The sequence below is a fragment of the Rattus rattus genome, chromosome 11 (assembly GCF_011064425.1).
Source record: "Rattus rattus isolate New Zealand chromosome 11, Rrattus_CSIRO_v1, whole genome shotgun sequence".
Lineage (NCBI taxonomy): Eukaryota > Metazoa > Chordata > Mammalia > Rodentia > Muridae > Rattus > Rattus rattus.
This window is the reverse complement of record NC_046164.1, coordinates 66,952,165-66,972,039: the sequence shown is the minus strand read 5'-3', so window position 1 is coordinate 66,972,039 and position 19,875 is coordinate 66,952,165. Positions and strand designations below refer to the sequence as shown.

The window sequence follows — 19,875 nt, the reverse complement described above, 5'->3', positions numbered from 1 at the left end:
TCATCTTGTGCATCAAGGTTACAGTTACACACACACACACACACACACACACACACACACACACACACACACACACACACGCTGAAATGTTTTGGCAGCACCTAACTCAGAGTTGTTCAAATCTCTGTAATATGGCAATGTCTCCTCTTAGAGATCCATTATGGATGTCATTAGCTATGTGAAACCCAAAGTCTGTGAGTGTACTAACATAGACTGCAGCCAGTGATAAGACTGTACTGAATTTCTTTTTCAGGCCAACTATTGTAGGACCCCCTCTTGGGAGACCCCACTCTAGTCGCAGGATTGTACTCCCCCAAGAAACGGGAGAGACCGGCTCTTGATGTAAAGCACACGAGGCAGTTTATTATCAGAGCTCTGGGACGGCTCGTATCTCACACAGGAGACAGAGGAGTCGACCCCAAGACTCGAAATTTAAGGCTTTTTATAGGGGCAGGCAAGGGGATTTACCGTGGTTATACTTGGTTGATTTATATATCAGCAAGGGAAATGGGTACAAGGTCTCATCAGCAAGCAGTACGTGTGGGCTGGAGTGTTCACAATGTAGGAGAGCGTCTTATCTTTATTTGTAGAGCAGGGAGTTTGGTAGTGGCTAGCTAGTTCCTGGGACAATCTCTTGACCTTGTTTTTAGGTTTGGCTGGGCACGTCTCAGGCCCGTTCTGTCCTGTCCCCTTATCTGTTGTTCTTTTGTAGTTTTTTGAAGTTTTTATTTTAACTCCTTCACTATGAATATTCCAAATTAAAAATGAAAATCAATACATTTACACAAACAAGCATAGAAAAACACGTCAGCCAGCTAAGATCAAACCTGTATTTATTAAATACTTCGTGATGCTTAATCTTGATCTTTAACTTGGCGGGATTGTGAATCCTGGGGCCGTGCCCCTCTCAGTGTCCGACGGCTTGCAGAAAGGCTTAAGTGAACAGGGAAGACCCACACTGAATGTGGGTGACATTATCCATGGCTGGGGACCCAGAATCAGTGAAAAGCAGGAAGCAGCTGAGCAGCAGCAGCATCCTGACCCCTGGCTGCAGATGTGATAGGAACACCTGTTTCTCACTCCTCCCACCAACCAAACCCTGCCATGATGGACTACGCCCTTAGACCATGAGCTAAAATAAGCTCTTCCTTAATTTTCCAGTATCAGATATTTTGTTATAGCAGCGGTCAAAGTAACAAATACGCATCTATGCATGGGTCAGTGAATTCAAAGCTAGAGAAAACGAAGAGCCTATTTGGGTAGTAGGTAAGGTACAAACTAAGATAACTACCATCATCAGGCAGAGAGCAACGCCATTAGACCTGCACCATGTCTATTTAGGTGTGCCTTTGTGCTCCTCACAGATACAGGAAACAGAGTGGAGAGTGCAGGGGTCTATGACCAGTAGGTGTGGAGGACCTCCAGGGCAGGAACTTCCTTGGCTCCAGAGTATGGCTGAATAGTAGGTGGCACACCATGGAGACAGAGGGCAGGTCACACTAAGCTTCACACCATCTGATAACCCTGGCTCTGACTGGGGAGGAGACAGAAAACTCCTGTGTGGATACAAAAACCTGGTCATTCCTCATCCACCTGAGTAACTAGTGTGGGCTATCCTCTGGGGCAATAACTAAGAGGGCCGCACACCAGGTGTCCAGGAAGCTTCAGATCACCTGAATGGAACAATTACAGCTAGACATGTGGGCACACAGCTGGGTCAGGTGCAGCCTCTGGCATCCAAACAGAGCAGAAGAGGAATGGGAGGACGCCCAGGATCTAAACAGTAATCTGGTACAATAACTCGTAGAGGGCAAAAGAGGCCTCTACACAGTTAAGACTGGAGAAGCCAGAAAAGCTAAACACACAGCTTATCTCTTCAATGGACTGAAGTGCTTAGCTGTTTTCCTGGAATGCTGGGGGAAATGAGGTTTACAACCTGGTGATCCTTTGCTACCTGTTGAGCCAGGCCCTCCCCATATCTTACAGAATTGATGTTTAACTTATCCCAGACCCTTTCCCCTTACAACCTTGAGCATTACTTCTAGGCCATCAAAGTCATCTTTGTGGGAGATGTCATATGTACAAAAACAACAGTCTAGTGACTTCTATGTTATCTTAAGGGCCTGGCCAATCCTACAGACATTATGTTTACCTTATTACGTTTCAATCTCCCTGGATCCTAAATCTTGGGCACTATTTCTAAATCAACAGTACCCATTCTTGTTAAGGAAACCAGATATACTTTGTGAAGAATCTCAATGTAAACATGTCTTAAAACTGCTGTGCACTTGGAAATGACGTAATTATTATCAGACCCTCCCCCAGTTGCACTGTGCTTAAATATGAGTAAAGTAAAATGATCTGGGTCAGACTCTAGAAGTCCTGGCCTGGTCCAGTTCTAGTTATGAAATTGAGCTGATTGGATTTTATTCTTACCTCACTGTGACTGTTTTCCCCTGCTTGCTGTAAAGCCTGTGGAGACCCTCCCACACTACATTGTAGTTTGGATATGAAGTATTTCCAAAAGATGATAGAGTTAAGGCTTAGTCCTCAGTGCAGCAGAGTACAAATGTGGGGTGGCTGGACCACAAGGGTGTGTCTTTCCTCACTGGGTTGTCTACTGGCAAGTTCACAGCTGAGTGGACGATTAGGGAATTCAGCCTAGGAGGCAAAAGCAACAGTCTTTGTGTGGTAAAGACATGGCTCGCATCTCCTTGGCTGATTGCTGTAGCTCTGACACCTACAAGTGTCTGGGGCCTCACAGGTACCCAGTGTGTAGTTTGAGAATGGAGTGACTCCATGGGACTAGAGAACTGTAGGCTTCCTTCTAGTTCGGCAAGCTAAAATTGAAACTAAGAATATGACAGTAGGAAGATCAGTGTGAAAGACATCAAACAATGCAAATACCAGAGTGAGAAAGGCAAGGAGAAGCAGGGAACAAAACAGCTTGGATGGTGTGAATGAAGGAGAGCTTCTCAAGGAAAGAGGAGCCTCGCAGAATTTGAACCCAAGGGGCTCCCACAGCAAAATCCCTTCTGTTTGGTGGGGTAACTGCCAAGTAGTTAACACCGGTGGATGACCTGTGGGAGGTTTGCCATGGAATTGTTTATATCAAGCTTTAGAGGGGTCCTCAGGAGCTGTTAACTACTGTGCCCATCTTTATGACTTTTTCTGAGTGTACGAGCAGACCTATGTGCATGTTTTGTGTCTACATGGGTGCACATGTGTGGAGGCCAACCCCAGGCATTGTTCCTCAGGAGCTATCTGGTCACCTTGGTTTGTTGTTGTTGTTGTTTGAGAAAGGGTCTCTTACTTATATGTGAGGCTCACTAACTCCAGGAATCCACCTATCTTCACCTCCCTAGTTCTGACGTTACAAGGCCATGCCACTCAAATTCTTTATGCATTCCGTTGCATTCTCCGGAACCTCCGGAACAATTTGATTTACCTGTAGCAATTAGACCTTTAGGAAGGGAACTGTGCTTTTTCAAAACAGCCTATTAGGTTGGGCTCTGCAGCAGAAATGTCAGTGCTGCAGTGGCACAGAGGGAAGACTGTGCGGGGATACAACAAGAATGACCACCGGTAAGCCAGGACGGTTCTCTAAAGCAAACAATTTGAACACACCCCATTCCTGACCATCCATCCTCTAGAAGTGTGAGAAAGTAAATCTCTCTCATCTGAACTACCACATCTATTGTACCTTGCGTTAGGTACAACAAGCAGAAGGAAACCTCCCAGTCACCAACAAATGCCCATGCCTGGGTCGATGTTTCTCACAATACTGTTCATTGCCTGTTTGACGTTCATTCAATCTTTTAAGCAATAATGACAACTAATGGATACCAGATGCTGTCTTTCAGGTTGAGAACAGCTAACGTCTAGTGAGCACCCACTAAACCGCAGATGACCACCCAGCACCTGACATGAAACAAATCTTTTAGTCCTACAAGGTCCCGAGGAGTAGGCGCTGCAATAATAGCATTCTACCGATGGGACACCAAGGTACGTAAGGCCATGCCCTAAATGAGGCAGGGCGTGACTAAGGGGTCTGGTCCCTCTCCTATCTAGGGGTGACGCAGGCACCAAGAGCGCGCAGACCGCAGCAGCAAGGGTGACTGCAGGAAAGAGGAGGCCCCGCTTCAGTGCACGGATCTTAGCTTTGTGCTCCGCCAGGCCCCATCACACCGCGCTGTCAGTGGGCCTCGCGCACTCTAGCCGCGCTGACCCGGAGCCCACGCGAGTCGAGTGTCCCAGGACGCCTTACCCACAGAGGCCGCTCTCGCCCGGCCGCCTCCTTGACACTCGTTCTCGTCAAACTGGATGTCAACTGCAGGACTCCAACCGCCTCGGAACCATTCCGACAACGCCCCCTCGGCAGCTCGTCGGCAACTTCCGGCGCCGTCACTTCCGTCTGAGGCTTGGCCTCTATGCGCATGCGCATTGGCTCGTGCTAGCCGGGATTGAGTTCTGCGCGGGGAAGCTGGGCGAGCCGGTGGCGGTGCTTCGCTGGGCGGCTGCAGCTCCACGTGCTCCTGGAGGCCGGTTGAGACCGTTGGCGGGGTCGGCTGAGAGGTGAGAGTTGCTTGGAGCCCGGGGCCTGGAGGGAGGGCGATGGCGGCATGGCCGCCTTCCTTGAGGACTCGCTCGCGGGCAAAATCTGGAGTTCTGAGCTGGAGACGTTGCATCCCGGTTTTTAGTCCGGCCCGATGGCATGGTTAGTCCTCACCTCACAGGGCTTTAGACTTGCTAGCTGATGGGGAGAGGGCTTTTCTCTGAGTCTCGAGAACTAGGTCCGGAGAAAGGGTCTGAGGGCTCCTTCAGCTTAGAGGACCAAAGACCTAACTAAGTGCCTGCGAATCCCCAAATATCGACCTAGATACAAGCTATTTAACCCAGTGGTACCCAGCTCCACTCCTGTCCAGAAGGGATACTAGAGGACCTAACTTGGGGCGTGTGTGAATTCTACAGGGGTAAAGAGCTTGGCGGGAAGTAGTTGCTTGGCAAATGTATTTTCCTGCAGCACCTACCTCCCAGGAGATAGAAGTAAGAGAGATGATAGGGGTCTGTGAGTGAGCCTGCGAGCCTAGCTTCTGGCCATTGAGGCCTGGGGACATGGGGCTTGCTCAAATGGTGGCAAGCGTCTAGTGTCTTCCGTAGTACCTAACAGCTGCAAGTTATTCAGGTGAGGCTGTGGTGAGGAGACTTGAACTGCCTTCCTCAAGGCAGGGGAATGGCTTGGATTATTTGAGCTTCAGTAGAAACATATGCCCCACTCATGGTCTTCCCCCGGGTCCCAAGAGGGTAGAGATACGAGCTTGGCTTTTCTCTTTCAGTGCACCTGTGATTTCTACTAATTCTGGAAGGGGCTTGTGTCTAGGTATAGTGGGCGGACTCCCTATTTCAGAGATGGGGAGGACTTGAAGTTTAAAGGGAGCATTTACCAGTCTGGCCTTTAAGATACGCTGTTTGGGGGGCAAATGTAGTCATCATGTGTTCATGAGTTGAAAAAGGGATAGTCCAGTCTGTAAAGTGCTTGACAGACAAGCATGAGGACCTGAATTTTCATGCTCAGAACCCAGGTTAAAGAGCAAGGTGTGGCGACGGATCCCTGTGGCTCACTAGTCAGCTCGCCTGGTCTAATCAGCAAGCCTCCCAACTCCCAGTGAGAGAGAGACAAGGTAGGGGATGCAGACATGGCTTGGTGATTAAAGTATTTGCTGCTCTTCCAGGAGACCTGAGTTCAATTCCCAGCACCCAAAATCTAAGAGATCTGTATTAGGGTTCTCTAGAGTCACAGAACTTATGGAACATCTATATATTAAGGGAACTTATTGTAATGACTTAACAGTTTATAGTCCATCTAACCCAACAGTGCACAACTAACTGTGAATGGGAAGTCCAAGAGTCTAGTAGTTTTTCAGTCCCACACAGCTATGTGTTTCAGCTGTTCTTCTGTAAGCCGGAATCCTGAAGAAGTAGGTTTCAACATATGTGCTAGCAAGTAAGTACAAGCAGGCGAAGAAGAGTGAGCCTTCCTTTTTCCAATGTCCTTATGTGAGCCTCCAGCTGGTGTGGCCCAGATGAAAGGTGTGAACCATCACACCTGGATTTGGAACTTGCTCTGTCCCAGTCTGGACTTGAACTCAGAGTTCTGCTTGCCTCAGTCTCCTGGGTTTAAAGGCGTGTACTACCTTGCCTGGGCCTGAGCTTTCCATGGCCACTATGCCTCAATATATCCATGTTAAGATCCAGGTTAGAAACCTGTATCTTCCAGCTTCAAGATCTGCATCATAGGTGTGCCCTCCATTTCTGGATTGTAATTCATTCCAGATGTAGTCAAGTTGATAACCGGGAATAGTCACACAAGATCTGACGCTGCTTTCTGACCTGTATGAGTACTGGGCACATACCTAGAGGCAAGGTGCTTACAAACATAATAAAATAAATCTTTAGAAAAGAGAAGGTGGGCGGTGCGACTCCTGATTTTGACCTCTGGCCTCCCCAGATTGCTCTTGGTTTTAGTGTTTATCGCAGTAATGTGAAGCTAACAGGATGTTGCTGTCTTCGCTTAGCCCAGGATTCTGTTTCATAGCATGTGGCCTTCACACTTCTGATTCTCCTAAGCCTGGACTAAGACTTGGAGCCTGCTGGGTGGTCAGTTGAGCTGGCTTTCTGTTCTTTGTAGTCTGTACTGCGTACTTCTCACGAATGGAAGGTGTTTTCTCCTGGTGGATATGCTGCTAAGGTGACCCTGGGCTCCCTCCCTCCCTTGATCTGAATAATCTCCTTACAAATCTTATCTCATTAGCCAGCAGGTGGGCACACTGATTCCCTTCTCATGCCCAATAAATAGGTAGAAAACCAGTTGAGCATGGCTCCAGTCTTGATTCCAACCTTCTCCTGAGTTGCTGTTCACACTGTGCCATGACCATGGGGACCTGTTTTTTATAGATGCTGCCAGCATTTTTTATTTTATTTATTTTTTATTTTTTTTTCCATATCACTTCTGTCACTTGCTGTCTCTTGTTTCCAGTGTCCTTCTTGGGCTTTAATTCTGATCTTTCCCAGCGACACACCCGAGGATCCCAAGGTTTATCGAAGCCCACCCTCTCCTCTCGAGCTTGACCAGAAACAGCAGTCCTCAGTAGCAGAGGTTGAAAAGCTCCAAACTATCTCTAAGTTAGCAGGGTGTTTTCTCCATTGTCCTCATTGCAGAAGCGCTTCCTGGTTTTTCAATGGACCCTTTAGCTAGTCATAACAGCTGTTGCCTATGCTACCACAGTAGGCCATTTCTTGGTATCCAATTAGTTGTCTTTCCTCTTGTTCTTACATCGGTGTGTCAGGATGTCCAGACTGGTGGCAGTAGGCTCTTGTTCTCGCTGTGCAGCAGAACTGCTGACCTTGCTGCCCGACATTTATTTACCTCCATCTGCCTTGTGCAAAATGACAATCAGCGTCTCAGAAGCCAGGCTGTGGTGAACATTAAGCATGGTCCCAGCTCCCTGAAGTGTGACCCATGTCTTTAAAAAAACAGGCTAGACAGCAACATTTGTCCAGCCTAGAGTGGCCCTGTCTACCCCAGTCTGCCTTTGGTGCCAAACGGTAACTGCCCACATCCTGTCCTTGCTCGTCAGCTCTGTTCACAAGCTGCGGAGGGCGGCACAGGACATTGATGTCGAGGACCTGTGGCTTGTATCTAAGGTGAACCACTGTCCAGCAGTGCCTTAAATGTACACAAGGGTGGACATTTCCATCGAGGACTCAATGGAAGAAAACCACCCTGATCTTGCTTTGGTTTGTTATGGCCTCACTGTCGTGTGTCAGAGGGGGAATGATGATTTATGCTTGAATTCACTGGAAACTAAGCACAGCCCGTTGGTGCTGAGTTCCTACATGAAGTAGAGAAGCAAGTCCTATGTGCTTACTTAACCCTTAACCTTCATTTCATTCTGAGAAAAAGGGTTGTGGGCTAAGCAGCTGTCAGTATTTGGGTTGAATGAAACCTGTTTTATAAGAACATGACTGCCTCTTAGAGTCTGATGACTAAAAGGCTATGTAAGCATGGAAAGTTACCATGGTATTTGTAACACTTTAGGAATCTGTTAGCAGAGTATAGTAGCATGCATGCAACAGGGTGTGTGCGTGTGCATGTGTGTGTATGCACGCACGCTTGGGGAGGCTGGCACACCTGCGTTTGGCAGCTCCTGTGATAGGTAAAGCCCTAATGAAACATGTTTGTTGGTCCTTGTCCACTGAGGCCAAGGGGATGTGTTCATTTTAATACCTGCGACTCCATTGTGCTTGTAGGAATCATGTTTATTCTCAATTGGAATTGTTCTTTAGCTTTTCCTTGCTAAGCTCTGCTGCTTGTCCTTTGCTTTGTTGCTGGGCTCAGTGACAATATGTAGAGCACACCTGCACGGTGGGACTGGTTACCGCTTGGATTTGATTTCATACATTTTAGCAGGAGGAGGAGTGCTTGGGGGCACTGGGGAAGGCTTTATTGGCGTTGCCAGTCTGCGAGGTTTAAATCCTCTTCTACACTCTCCTGGGCAGGTTCTTTATCTCTATGCCTCTGTGGCCTCATAGAAATGTTGAGCCATGTCGTCCTTCCCGAGTAAGCTTGTTGTGAGGGCTTAGTTGGTTGGCACCAGAGCACATTGCTGTCTTGTGCTGAGAACTCTTCTGGGTTTTCTGCTGTTGGTATAGTATGCTACTTCTCAGAAATTACTGATAAGCTTTGAGCTTGCTCTCTTATTGTGGAATTCACTTATTGGGAGGAGTTTCAGCGTATTATAATCATCTTTATCTTGTTTTTTAGGGCAAGAGTTCAAACCTGTATCAGAAAATATTTAATCATTTAACCAAAAATGGTATTTTTTACATGCAATGCATGTGGTGAATCCGTGAAGAAAATACAGGTGGAAAAGCACGTGTCTATCTGCAGAAACTGTGAATGTCTTTCTTGCATTGACTGTGGGAAAGATTTCTGGTAAGTTCTGATAATTACTAAAGATCCAGGTATAGACCCCACAAAGCTTGGGGGAATAGTGGAGAAAAGTGAAAGCAGACTAAGAAGGAAACTGATAAAATAATTTAAGTCTTCTTTTCCTTTCCCAGCCCTGGCTCCCAGATTTGTGACTGAGACTAATTTATTAGTACATGCCTAGGCCATAAGCTTTGACTCATTCCCTGACCAGCTTGTAACATATTTAACACATTCAAACTATTCTATGTCTGTCATTGGAAAACCTCATGGTCTGTTGACAAAACTTCAGGAAGTGCCTTTTAATTTTAAGAACTTGTTCAAGAGAAGACCAAAGGGACCGTATCCTGTTGGTTAGACAATTTGGGGCTTGCAAAGTGGCAAGGTGGGTTTTAAAGCACCTGCCCTACTAGCTCGACTACCTAAGTTCCACCCCCAGGACTCAGGGTGGACGAGAACCGTCTCCCCAGATTGACCTCCATGTGTGCTCTGTGGCACTGAGCACATACACTTTTGAAGGGTGTATAGTTGAAGGGCATATGGTTTGGTGGCAGAGCTCTTGCCTGGTGAGCATGGGGCCCTAGGTTCATTCCTAGCACCATTAATAAAAAATGTTTTTAGAGAAAATGTGGCCAGTGAGCTTCCTGGCTGACATGTACTTCCACTGTTATCCAATGTGAGGAAGTAAGCACTCAGGATAAGGGGAGGGTGAGCTTAAGTAGGGGGAAAAATGGTTAAGAATTAGGTGGTTTGTGCAGTTGATCAGATGGAAAGTCTTTGAGAGCTATTAGCATGCTGTCAGCCTAGTGACCAGGCTTGGGTCTCTCTGCAGGGGTGACGACTACAAAAACCATGTGAAATGCATCAGTGAAGATCAGAAATACGGAGGCAAAGGCTATGAAGCCAAAACACACAAAGGTGATGTGAAACAGCAGGCATGGATTCAGGTGAGGCTCTCCCATCCCATTGCTCGTCCCACACCCGCTTCCTTCTGGGGGTTCAGCGATAAGTGTGTCGCCTGTGCAGACAAGTCCCAGAGGCACACATCTTAGGGTCAGCAGAAGTGTCGGAACTCCTTGAGAAAGATAAAAATGTGCATTTATATCTGGCTCATGCTCTCACAGATCGCTCAAAATATTTGAGGGTTCAGAGTGTGTACAGGTTACACCATGGTAGAGCTCTTACAGCTTAAGCCACGCCAGTCTGTCACAGCTGAACAAAAGGAACATTTCCACAAACTGAAGAAATTTTCTAGTGAAATTATGTACAAAAGCAGCAAGCTCTGGTTTGCAACAAGGAAAGATGGGTGGACAGATGTCACCTTTGTGCAGACTGCGTTCTCCTGAGAACAGATTAGTAGTTCCCCCACAGAATGGCACAGTGCGAGTGTGAAGTTGGGGTGGTGGCTCTCCCTGAAGGTGCCTGCTACTGGCATGACCCTCATGAGGGACTTGCAGTAGCTGCCTGGTTGAGTACCACTTGGGAAGCTGCTGAAACCTCTGTCGTAAGATGTCTGCAGTACTGGCAAGATGGCTCAGCTAGGATGCAGGTGCTCTGACCTCCACACAAATACCCCGCCCCCTTCCCCACGGAGCCATCTTGTTGACCTTTACTTAATTATTGTCTTTCTGTCATGTGTAAGAAACCATTACCAAACTATAAGGTTCTTCCTTCTCCAAGGTTTTAATAGTTTTACATCTTTAAATGTAGGTCCTTGATTCATTTTGAGGTGTTTTTTATAACATACGGTACAGTAAGCATCCGATTTTCCTGTGAGGATCCACTATTCCTGGCATCATTTGTTGAAAAGTGGGTCTATTCTTCCATGGACTATTCTTGACATCCTGTCTTATTCCTGCATTTTCTGTTCTTTTCCAGAGCACCATACTCTTTAGATTATTGTCGCTTTGTAGTAAGTTTTGAAATTTAAAAAAACCAAACCTATTATTTTTCAAGATTGTTTTTGTTGTTTGGAGTCCCTCAGGGTTCTATGAATTAAAGCACACATATGCTGGACTTCACCAGGGCTTTCAGGCTGACATGTAAACGTCGTCTCAGTCCATGAGGTTAATGCCCTGTTTCATTCTTGGAGCTGTTCAGTGCACAGTCCCTTCACCACTTTGGTTATGGTTCTTTATATTGGGTTACAGATAGAATTCTCCTAATGCTCCCGTCTGAATGTTTTTTATTTTTATTTATTTTTTCTTGGCGTGCGTGCGTGCAGGTTGTGCATTCTGCAGCTCTGCTGAATGAGTTGTTCATTCTAACTGGCTGTCCCATGTAGTGCTGTCTACATGCAAGACCACATTCCCTCAAACACTGCCTGTACATGCATGTACTGATTTTGTTCCTTCTGTTAGGGAGGCTTTGGCTGCCCCTGGACTCCAGTGCTGTGTTGAATAGGAGAAAGTTTGTCATTGTGCATGGATGTACACACAGGATCTTAGTTTAAAGCGTGAGAGCCCTTTGCCATGCCAAGCACTTGAGTTTGGCTTCATATAATTTTGCCATTTGTTTGTTTTCTTCTGTCTTAAATAGAAAGTTAATGAGTTAATAAAGAAACCCAACGTCAGCCCCAAGGTGCGAGAACTTTTGCAGCAAATTAGTGCTTTTGACAATGTTCCCAGAAAAAAGGCGAAGTTTCAGGTATGGATTTAAATAACTGTCTAAATCCTGGTGTGACCATCTGTGACCTGCAGAGGGACAGTGGCTCTCTCTCTTGTGTCCACAGAACTGGATGAGGAACAGCCTGAAGGTGCACAGCGACTCTGTTCTGGAGCAGGTGTGGAACATCTTCTCCGAAGCAGCCAGCAGCGTGAGTCCACCCCACGTTGCCATTGCACTGTGGCAGACGACTGGGAATACCGAAACGGGGTGCATGTGTGAGGTCACGACATTTTCAGAGAGGCTCTGTGCTCTCTCCTTGATGGGCAGGAATGAGCTGGGAGCGCCCGGTGTGCAGAGACAGCCATCCACCCCACGTGCTTGACAGTGGGACCTGTTTGTGAAATGACTGGCACAGCAGTCAGGCTGAGTACAGGGGATGGTCCAGGATTCGATGTCTGTCTGACCTGTTTCTGGCCCCTGTGGTGCTGTGTGTGTGCTTGATCATGGTCACATTATTTAGCCTCTGAGCCTCAGCTTCCCAATCTAAAACATCCAGGCTACTATACACTTATTTATTCCTAATTATTGCAAACCTTAAGTATCAGCAGTGGCTTGACGCCATGAAAGGACTTTAAACAGACTGAAGGCATCATATCTGAGTGGTCTTTCAGCCTAGAGTTGACCAGACTCCCTGCATATTGGAGTGTTGTGGTTAGTCAGTCTGAGTCTGCTTCTAAGAACATTTGAACTATTAATCTTCTGTGGTGAAAGCAGTTAGAGAGCCAGAGTAGACTACAGGAGCGGGACTTGGTGTTAGTTTACAGCTGTTCACTTACATCCTGTTTGGGAACTTGGTTCGGCCATTTGAGAAGGAAGGAGGATACTCTGAGTAGCCTTGCTGTCTGAGCATGAGGGGCCTAAGTTTGGGTTCCCAGTGTTCTCATACAAGCTTGGCGTGGTGGTGCTTGTCTGTAACCCAGCAATGAGGAGCAGAGGGGGTGGGTCCCAAGGACTTGTTAGCCAGCCAGAAGAGCCTAAATAAAAAGCTCGAGGTTATGTGACAAAAAATAAGGTGGAAAGTGACTAAAAAGACACACCTGGTATAGACCTTTGGCTTCTAGGTCATTTGTTTATCATTTAATTACTATATATATATATATATATATATATATATATATATAACTATTGAAATTATATAAAATTTTAAAAGGCTATTTGTATTTTCACAAAAATAGTCAAAGATTTGAAATTGCTTAGTTCAACTGCAGGGTTTTGATTTTTTTTCTTCTAGTTCTTTTGAATTTATGAACTCATTAAAAAAAATAGGAAAATAATCAGTCGGCTTCTGCCGTTCTCTGACAGCTAAAACCTAGCTGCAATGAGTAAGGCATAAATAAAGAGTGAATAGCTGCAGGCCCTGTGCCTCTGCCCAGGGACCATCTACAGAGCACACGGGCCTTGGGCTCAGTTTAGCCTTGGGTGGGCAAATCCTCCTGTAAGTGCAAATGTGGCAGGGTCAGGGTTCTTTCTTCTGGTGTCCAGCTTCTCTCCGTGTCAGAGTTAGCAGGGGCCATGGATGTAGCCATCATCAGGGGACATGCTGCCCTGGTGCAGCTGAGTGGTGGAAAGAGACAACAGCAGATGAGGGGCTACATACAGCAGGTCTAAGAAGAGCAGAGGCGGTGGGCAGAGAGGAAAGGGGTGTGGTGTTCCTCTGGGGAATGGTTTATCGAGCATCACTCAGGAGCAGGGAATGGAGTTGCTGTGTGCCTTCCTCCTGCAGCCATGAGCTGCCTGGACACCAGTTGGAGACTGGGTGTGAGCTTAGTAGAAGGGGAGTTGAAGGCTCTGGCACTCAGTGCTCGTGCACTACTGTTGGGGCACTGAACATCTCCAAAGACCCATGTGTTGAAGGCTCATCATTAGCTCTGGCACTGTTGGGAGGTGTAGAGGGTTTTGCAAGTGGGCCCTGGTCGGATGAAGTTAGGACATTGAGGACATGACTTTAGGGGGTGCTGAGATCTCAGCCCCTACCTTGTTCTCTTTGTGTCTCATTCGTTAGCCATGTGTCAGCTGTGCATGGAGGTTGCACATGCTGTGTCCTGGCAGGTGACTCAGCCACACACAGTAGTCACATGCTGTCCTATAGCTGGAACAGTAGCCCCCAAGTTCCTTCTAGCCCAGCTCTGCAGACACACAGCTCCCTGACTTAGCCCATACCTGACTGCTCTTCCTTATCCAGATAAAGGGTGACAGTGAGCCAAGTCACAGAGTGGCTTATTTCACCCTTTTGTACCATGAAACACGTTCCAGAATGGGATCTGAGTGAGGGAAGGGGTGTTTGTTGTTCAATTATAAACAGTATGGTGTGGACAGCAGACCTGGCCAGACTGGGTCCTTAGATGATTCCTGTTTTACCTCATAAGGAGCAAGATCAGCAGCCACCCAGCCACATGGCCAAGCCACATACAGAGGTCCCCACTAAGGTTCCATCCACAAAAACAAATGGCACCACAGAGGAGCAAACAGAGGCAAAGAAGAATAAAAGAGAAAGGAAGGAAGAACGACAGAAGAACAGGAAGAAAGAGAAGAAAGAGCTGAAGTTAGAAAACCACCAGGAAAACCTGAAGGGCCAGAAGCCAAAGAAGCGCAAAAAGGGTCAGGAGGCCGGACATGAGGCTGGTGGGGAGGATGCCGCGGAGGCCAACGGCGCCCCAGAGAAGAAGAGAGCCCGGGATGCACAGGCTTCTGAAGAGGGAGCAGACAGAAACGGGGGCCCCGCGGAGGATGCTGATGAGGGGCCGACCAAGACAGCAGCAGGAAAACGGAAGCGGCAGAAGCACTCAGAAGGTGTGTGCCCACCTGTGCATTGGGTTCGCAGTGGGGCTGTGAGCTCCAGGTACGGGGCTGTCGGGGGGAGTGTTAGGCCTCCCTTATGGCCCAAGTAAGAAGAGCGGAAGCTCTGGGGACCCAGCCGGCCTCACCTCTCAGCCTTCAGTTAGGAAGCATGGTACCAGAATCTGCAGAGAGAGGTGCAGGAGAGAGCTGCATGGTACCAGAATCTGCAGAGAGAGGTGCAGGAGAGAGCTGCATGGTACCAGAATCTGCAGAGAGAGGTGCAGGAGGGAGCTGCATGGTACCAGAATCTGCAGAGAGAGGTGCAGGAGAGAGCTGCATGGTACCAGAATCTGCAGAGAGAGGTGCAGGAGGGAGCTGCATGGTACCAGAATCTGCAGAGAGAGGTGCAGGAGGGAGCTGCATGGTACCAGAATCTGCAGAGAGAGGTGCAGGAGAGAGCTGCATGGTACCAGAATCTGCAGAGAGAGGTGCAGGAGAGAGCTGCATGGTACCAGAATCTGCAGAGAGAGGTGCAGGAGAGAGCTGCATGGTACCAGAATCTGCAGAGAGAGGTGCAGGAGGGAGCTGCATGGTACCAGAATCTGCAGAGAGAGGTGCAGGAGGGAGCTGCATGGTACCAGAATCTGCAGAGAGAGGTGCAGGAGGGAGCTGCATGGTACCAGAATCTGCAGAGAGAGGTGCAGGAGGGAGCTGCATGGTACCAGAATCTGCAGAGAGAGGTGCAGGAGGGAGCTGCATGGTACCAGAATCTGCAGAGAGAGGTGCAGGAGAGAGCTGCATGGTACCAGAATCTGCAGAGAGAGGTGCAGGAGGGAGCTGCATGGTACCAGAATCTGCAGAGAGAGGTGCAGGAGGGAGCTGCATGGTACCAGAATCTGCAGAGAGAGGTGCAGGAGAGAGCAGCATGGTACCAGAATCTGCAGAGAGAGGTGCAGGAGGGAGCTGCATGGTACCAGAATCTGCAGAGAGAGGGCAGGAGGGAGCTGCATGGTACCAGAATCTGCAGAGAGAGGTGCAGGAGAGAGCTGCATGGTACCAGAATCTGCAGAGAGAGGTGCAGGAGAGAGCTGCATGGTACCAGAATCTGCAGAGAGAGGTGCAGGAGAGAGCTGCATGGTACCAGAATCTGCAGAGAGAGGTGCAGGAGAGAGCTGCATGGTACCAGAATCTGCAGAGAGAGGTGCAGGAGGGAGCTGCATGGTACCAGAATCTGCAGAGAGAGGTGCAGGAGGGAGCTGCATGGTACCAGAATCTGCAGAGAGAGGTGCAGGAGGGAGCTGCATGGTACCAGAATCTGCAGAGAGAGGTGCAGGAGGGAGCTGCATGGTACCAGAATCTGCAGAGAGAGGTGCAGGAGGGAGCTGCATGGTACCAGAATCTGCAGAGAGAGGTGCAGGAGAGAGCTGCATGGTACCAGAATCTGCAGAGAGAGGTGCAGGAGAGAGCTGCATGGTACCAGAATCTGCAGAGAGAGGTGCAGGAGAGAGCTGCATGGTACCAGAATCTGCAGAGAGAGGTGCAGGAGGGAGCTGCATGGTACCAGAATCTGCAGAGAGAGGTGTAGGAGGGAGCTGCATGGTACCAGAATCTGCAGAGAGAGGTGCAGGAGAGAGCTGCATGGTACCAGAATCTGCAGAGAGAGGTGTAGGAGGAGCTGCTGCTGATGCCAAGTTAGACTTTATGAGTGCTAGCATCTAACCCTCTTTGCTTCTGTGACAGTTGAGTCTGATAACAAGAAAAAAAAGATGAAGTTGCCAGGGCAGCCTGAAGAGGGAGAGCCTGAGGACCATGAGGCTCCATCAAAAGGTACCACTGCCTGTGTTTGCTCGAGTGGGTAGGGAAGGGATGCTCCTTGCCAGAGATGGGTCAGGCACTTCCTTGCAGGGTCATGCCCGTCAGAGGCCCAGCTAAGAATTTTGAAGTTAATCCAGCATTCCAGACCTGTATGTTGGTGCCACAGTGCCTCAATCCTCTCTTAAGGAATGGGGAGGATCTTGATTAAAAATACATAGATGCTGGCTAGCATTTCGCTACTGTGACAAATATCTGAGATGATCAAACTATAAAATCAGTTTTGGCTCACGGTCACTAGGCCCTGTTGATTTGGGGTCTGTGGTAGAGTCCTTTACTCAAAAGGCCAGGAAGGGAAAGGGAAGAGGCCCAGGTCCCACAGCCTCTTAAAGATGACATCTGCTAGTGCTGTCTTTTCGAGGTTCCTGTACTTCTCTGCCACCGAGCTGGGTCTCAGCCTTGAGGGGCACCCCAGATCCAGACCATAGCAGTATATTGCCCTTGGAATTGGCAGTGAATTCAGTGAGGTTTTCCACGCTTCTTCCCTTTCCCATCTGACTTGTCCGCTTCCCATCCTGTAGACATGTCCTGAGGTCCAGGCAGTTGTCAGTGTCCCCTCCTCTGTCTCTGGGTCTGTTCCTAGGATCTCCTTACAGGAAGCTCCATAGCCACCTCCCAATCTGTAACCTTCCGTGTATATGCTGTCAGAATCCAAGACCTTCTCTTAAATACCGCCTCTCACACAGAGTTCCTGCATCGTGATACTGCGAGTTCTGTTTGTTGTCAAGCGATAGTTGGGAGCCAAGATGGGGGTTACAGCCGTAGATGAAGGCTCAGTGACTGTCCAGGCTCAGTCAGATCTCTTGAAGCCTCTCTCCAACTTTGTAGATCAAAGGATTGTTGTTTCTTTTCTTGGCCTTTTGTCCCTTTTCTGGTTGGATCTGGGTTTTTTTTTTTTCTTCTCACTATTTTGCTTTTAGACTTGTTTATGTATCATATTTGTGTGTTATACATACATTTTTGTTTTCTTTTCAAGACAGGGTTTCTCTGTATCCCTGGCTGCCCCGGGCTCTGTAGATCAGGCTGACTTTGCACTCTGCCTCCTTAGTTCTAGGATTAAAGATGTGCACCACCGCACCCGGCCACTTGCTCCCACTAAGGCTTGACCTGGGTCTCGCCCATGCTAAACAAACAGTCTGTTACTGAGCTTCATCCATAACCTTTTTTATTATATATATATATATATGTCTGGGCTAGCCTTGACCTTATTTTATACCCCAGACTAGCCTTGATCCTCCTACCTAGCATCCGGGTAGTTGGGACTACAGGCCTATGCTCACAGCCTACTTCCTGCTTACCTGACTTTCCCTCCAGACCTTAAGGTAGTGGGTGTTCCTGCTGCCAGGCAAATGTGAAGGAAGTCCAAGTTCCCTGCTCCTTGTCACTGCCAGGCTGGGTGACAAGGCAAGTCTCCTTGTGGACTGCTGTCACCACAGCAGGACAGCTTCTTACTCATTACCCACAGTCCCTGCCGCAGCCTTTGGAAGGCAGGATTCTGCCCCCAACTCGACCTTGGCCAGCAATGGTCCATGGTTAACACAGGCTGTGGCACTAGCCTGGAGGTAATGGTTGTGCTGTCAGTGTTGGTGACTGGCTAGACATCCCCTTTCTTAGCTCCTTTGCTAAATGTGCAGGTGTGTACCTGTTGGCCTTCCAGGTCACTGGCTTTCTCTGCTCTAAATCTAGACTATGAAACTAAGCCTGTCCCATGGCAAGTCCTGTGGCACTGCCCATCTCTCTCACCACCTTCCCACATTGTCCTGGGTTTGGGGAGCCTGGTGAGTTTAGAGTTGGGCCTAGCAGGAAAACCAGGGGCAGGCTTAGCTGCTCAGGTGCACCTTCTATGCCCCACGATCTCTGGATGCCCAGTCAGTATGTCTGTTGCTCCTCCTTCCCCGAGGCTGTCCCAATGTGAAGCTCCCATTACTGGGCTAGTGAAGGACTTAGGACTTGTTCATGGGAAACTTGTGTCCTTTCCTAGGAAGCCGAACACTAGGCAGACAGTTTTCTTTGCCTTTGGGATGACAAGACAAGTGAACCGGCCTTATGCATCTTTCTTTCTTCTTACTGTAGGTAAATTCAACTGGAAGGGGACCATTAAAGCTGTTCTGAAACAGGCTCCAGACAACGAGATATCAGTCAAGAAGTTAAAGAAAAAGGTATATCCTGCAACCATATCAGGCATGGAGCAGCTGAGGAGGGGTGATTTGTATGTATGTGGTGTTTAACCTGCCACACTGAGAGAGACAGACATTCCCAGAGCTGCTCGCATGGCCCCTTAGGGGTGTGCAGCTGGAACCAGCCCATCCTGCTGCCAAGCCAGGGTGGCTGTCCTACCCTGGACCTGACGAAAGACTGTTGCCTACACTTGGCTGTACTGGAAATGGACGGAGGTGCTTTTCCCAGGCACTTGGTTCTCCTTTGCTGACGTAAATGGCTGCCGATGCTTTTTCCAGAAAGGGTTTATTGCATTTATTTACTCTGTGTGTGTGTGTGTGTGTGTGTGTGTGTGTGTGTGTGTGTGTGTGTGCGTGCGTGTACATTTCTGTACATACATGTGTACACGTGGAGGTCAGAGAACAGCTTGATGAGTCTGTGGGCCCCCGGGGCCCTAGGGAATGAACTTGAGTGTTCAGTTTGCAAGGCCCTTCACAGCTGAGCCATCTTGTGAGCCCTTCCCTTTTTGGTGCTGATGCTGTAGCTCTGCGTGACCTGCAGTTGTGTACGCTGAGGCAGCTGCTTATCTTCATGAGCAGCTCACTGTGGCCAGCATCCGGATGTCTTTTATTCTGTAATGTTGGTCCGCATCTGGGCCTTTGCCATGCACTTCATCCCCTGACAGGTACATGTGCTCCCCACCTGACGTCTGTTCTTGTTGTAAAGGTTATAGCTCAGTACCATGCGGTGATGAGTGACCATCACACGTCGGAGGAGGAGCTCCTGGCCATCTTCAACAAGAAGATCAGCAGGAACCCCACCTTTAAGGTGCTGAAGGACAGAGTTAAGCTTCTGAAGTGAGGGCTCTGTTGCGTCACACTCTACCATCCTATTGGCTACTTCCCTCTCTTTGTAAAATGTGTAATGAATTATAACAGCCGGAAGATTGCTTCCTGAAACTTTTTAAGTTAAGGAAAAAATATATTTTTGTTAAAACTTTTATGAAAAAATAAAATATATCCTTGTCAAATGTCTGCATCTAGTGTAACAAATTCTTGTACGTTAAGAAAACACTGCAAGAAGCTTTAGACTGTATTGTAATGACAAATGAAAATGAATTTCCCCATTTGATGAGGTCAGGGTGTTGGCTTAGGACATCCACCTGTTTGCCTCCAGCCAGACACTTTGCCAGAAGCTTGGGTGCAGACTGAGTGGTGGTGATGGGGATTTTACCTGCAATGATCCCAGTCTAGGCAAGGGTGACAGTCTGTAGAGGAGGCATCACTGTGACAGGTTAGCAGATGCAGCCAGGTGTCAGGCTGACATCGGGAAGGGTGGCTGGAAGCACAAGGAATCTGATCTGCACGTCACCCCGACTGACACCCTGTGCCACCTCCTACTGACAGCTGACA

The 19,875-nt window shown here is 48.2% G+C and overlaps 1 protein-coding gene across 1 annotated transcript; it reads left to right on the top strand.

Annotated features, from left to right (window-relative positions):
* Positions 1-4,428: 4,428 nt before the first annotated feature.
* Positions 4,429-19,497, top strand: Lyar (Ly1 antibody reactive). Its single transcript, XM_032916665.1, has 9 exons — positions 4,429-4,575; positions 8,825-8,995; positions 9,822-9,936; positions 11,528-11,635; positions 11,721-11,804; positions 14,023-14,446; positions 16,175-16,261; positions 18,380-18,465; positions 19,190-19,497. The coding sequence occupies exons 2-9, from the start codon at positions 8,874-8,876 to the stop codon at positions 19,322-19,324; spliced, it is 1,161 nt and encodes a 386-aa protein (XP_032772556.1). The 5' UTR covers positions 4,429-4,575; positions 8,825-8,873; the 3' UTR covers positions 19,325-19,497.
* The last annotated feature ends 378 nt before the right edge of the window (positions 19,498-19,875 follow it).

Excerpts from the sequence above, each read along its gene's own strand:
- Lyar (XM_032916665.1), top strand. The coding sequence starts at position 8,874 with ATGGTATTTTTTACATGCAATGCATGTGGTGAATCCGTGAAGAAAATA. Across the intron at positions 11,805-14,022 it reads TCTCCGAAGCAGCCAGCAGC|GAGCAAGATCAGCAGCCACC; the intron begins GTGAGTCCACCC and ends TTACCTCATAAG. Across the intron at positions 16,262-18,379 it reads CCATGAGGCTCCATCAAAAG|GTAAATTCAACTGGAAGGGG; the intron begins GTACCACTGCCT and ends TTCTTACTGTAG.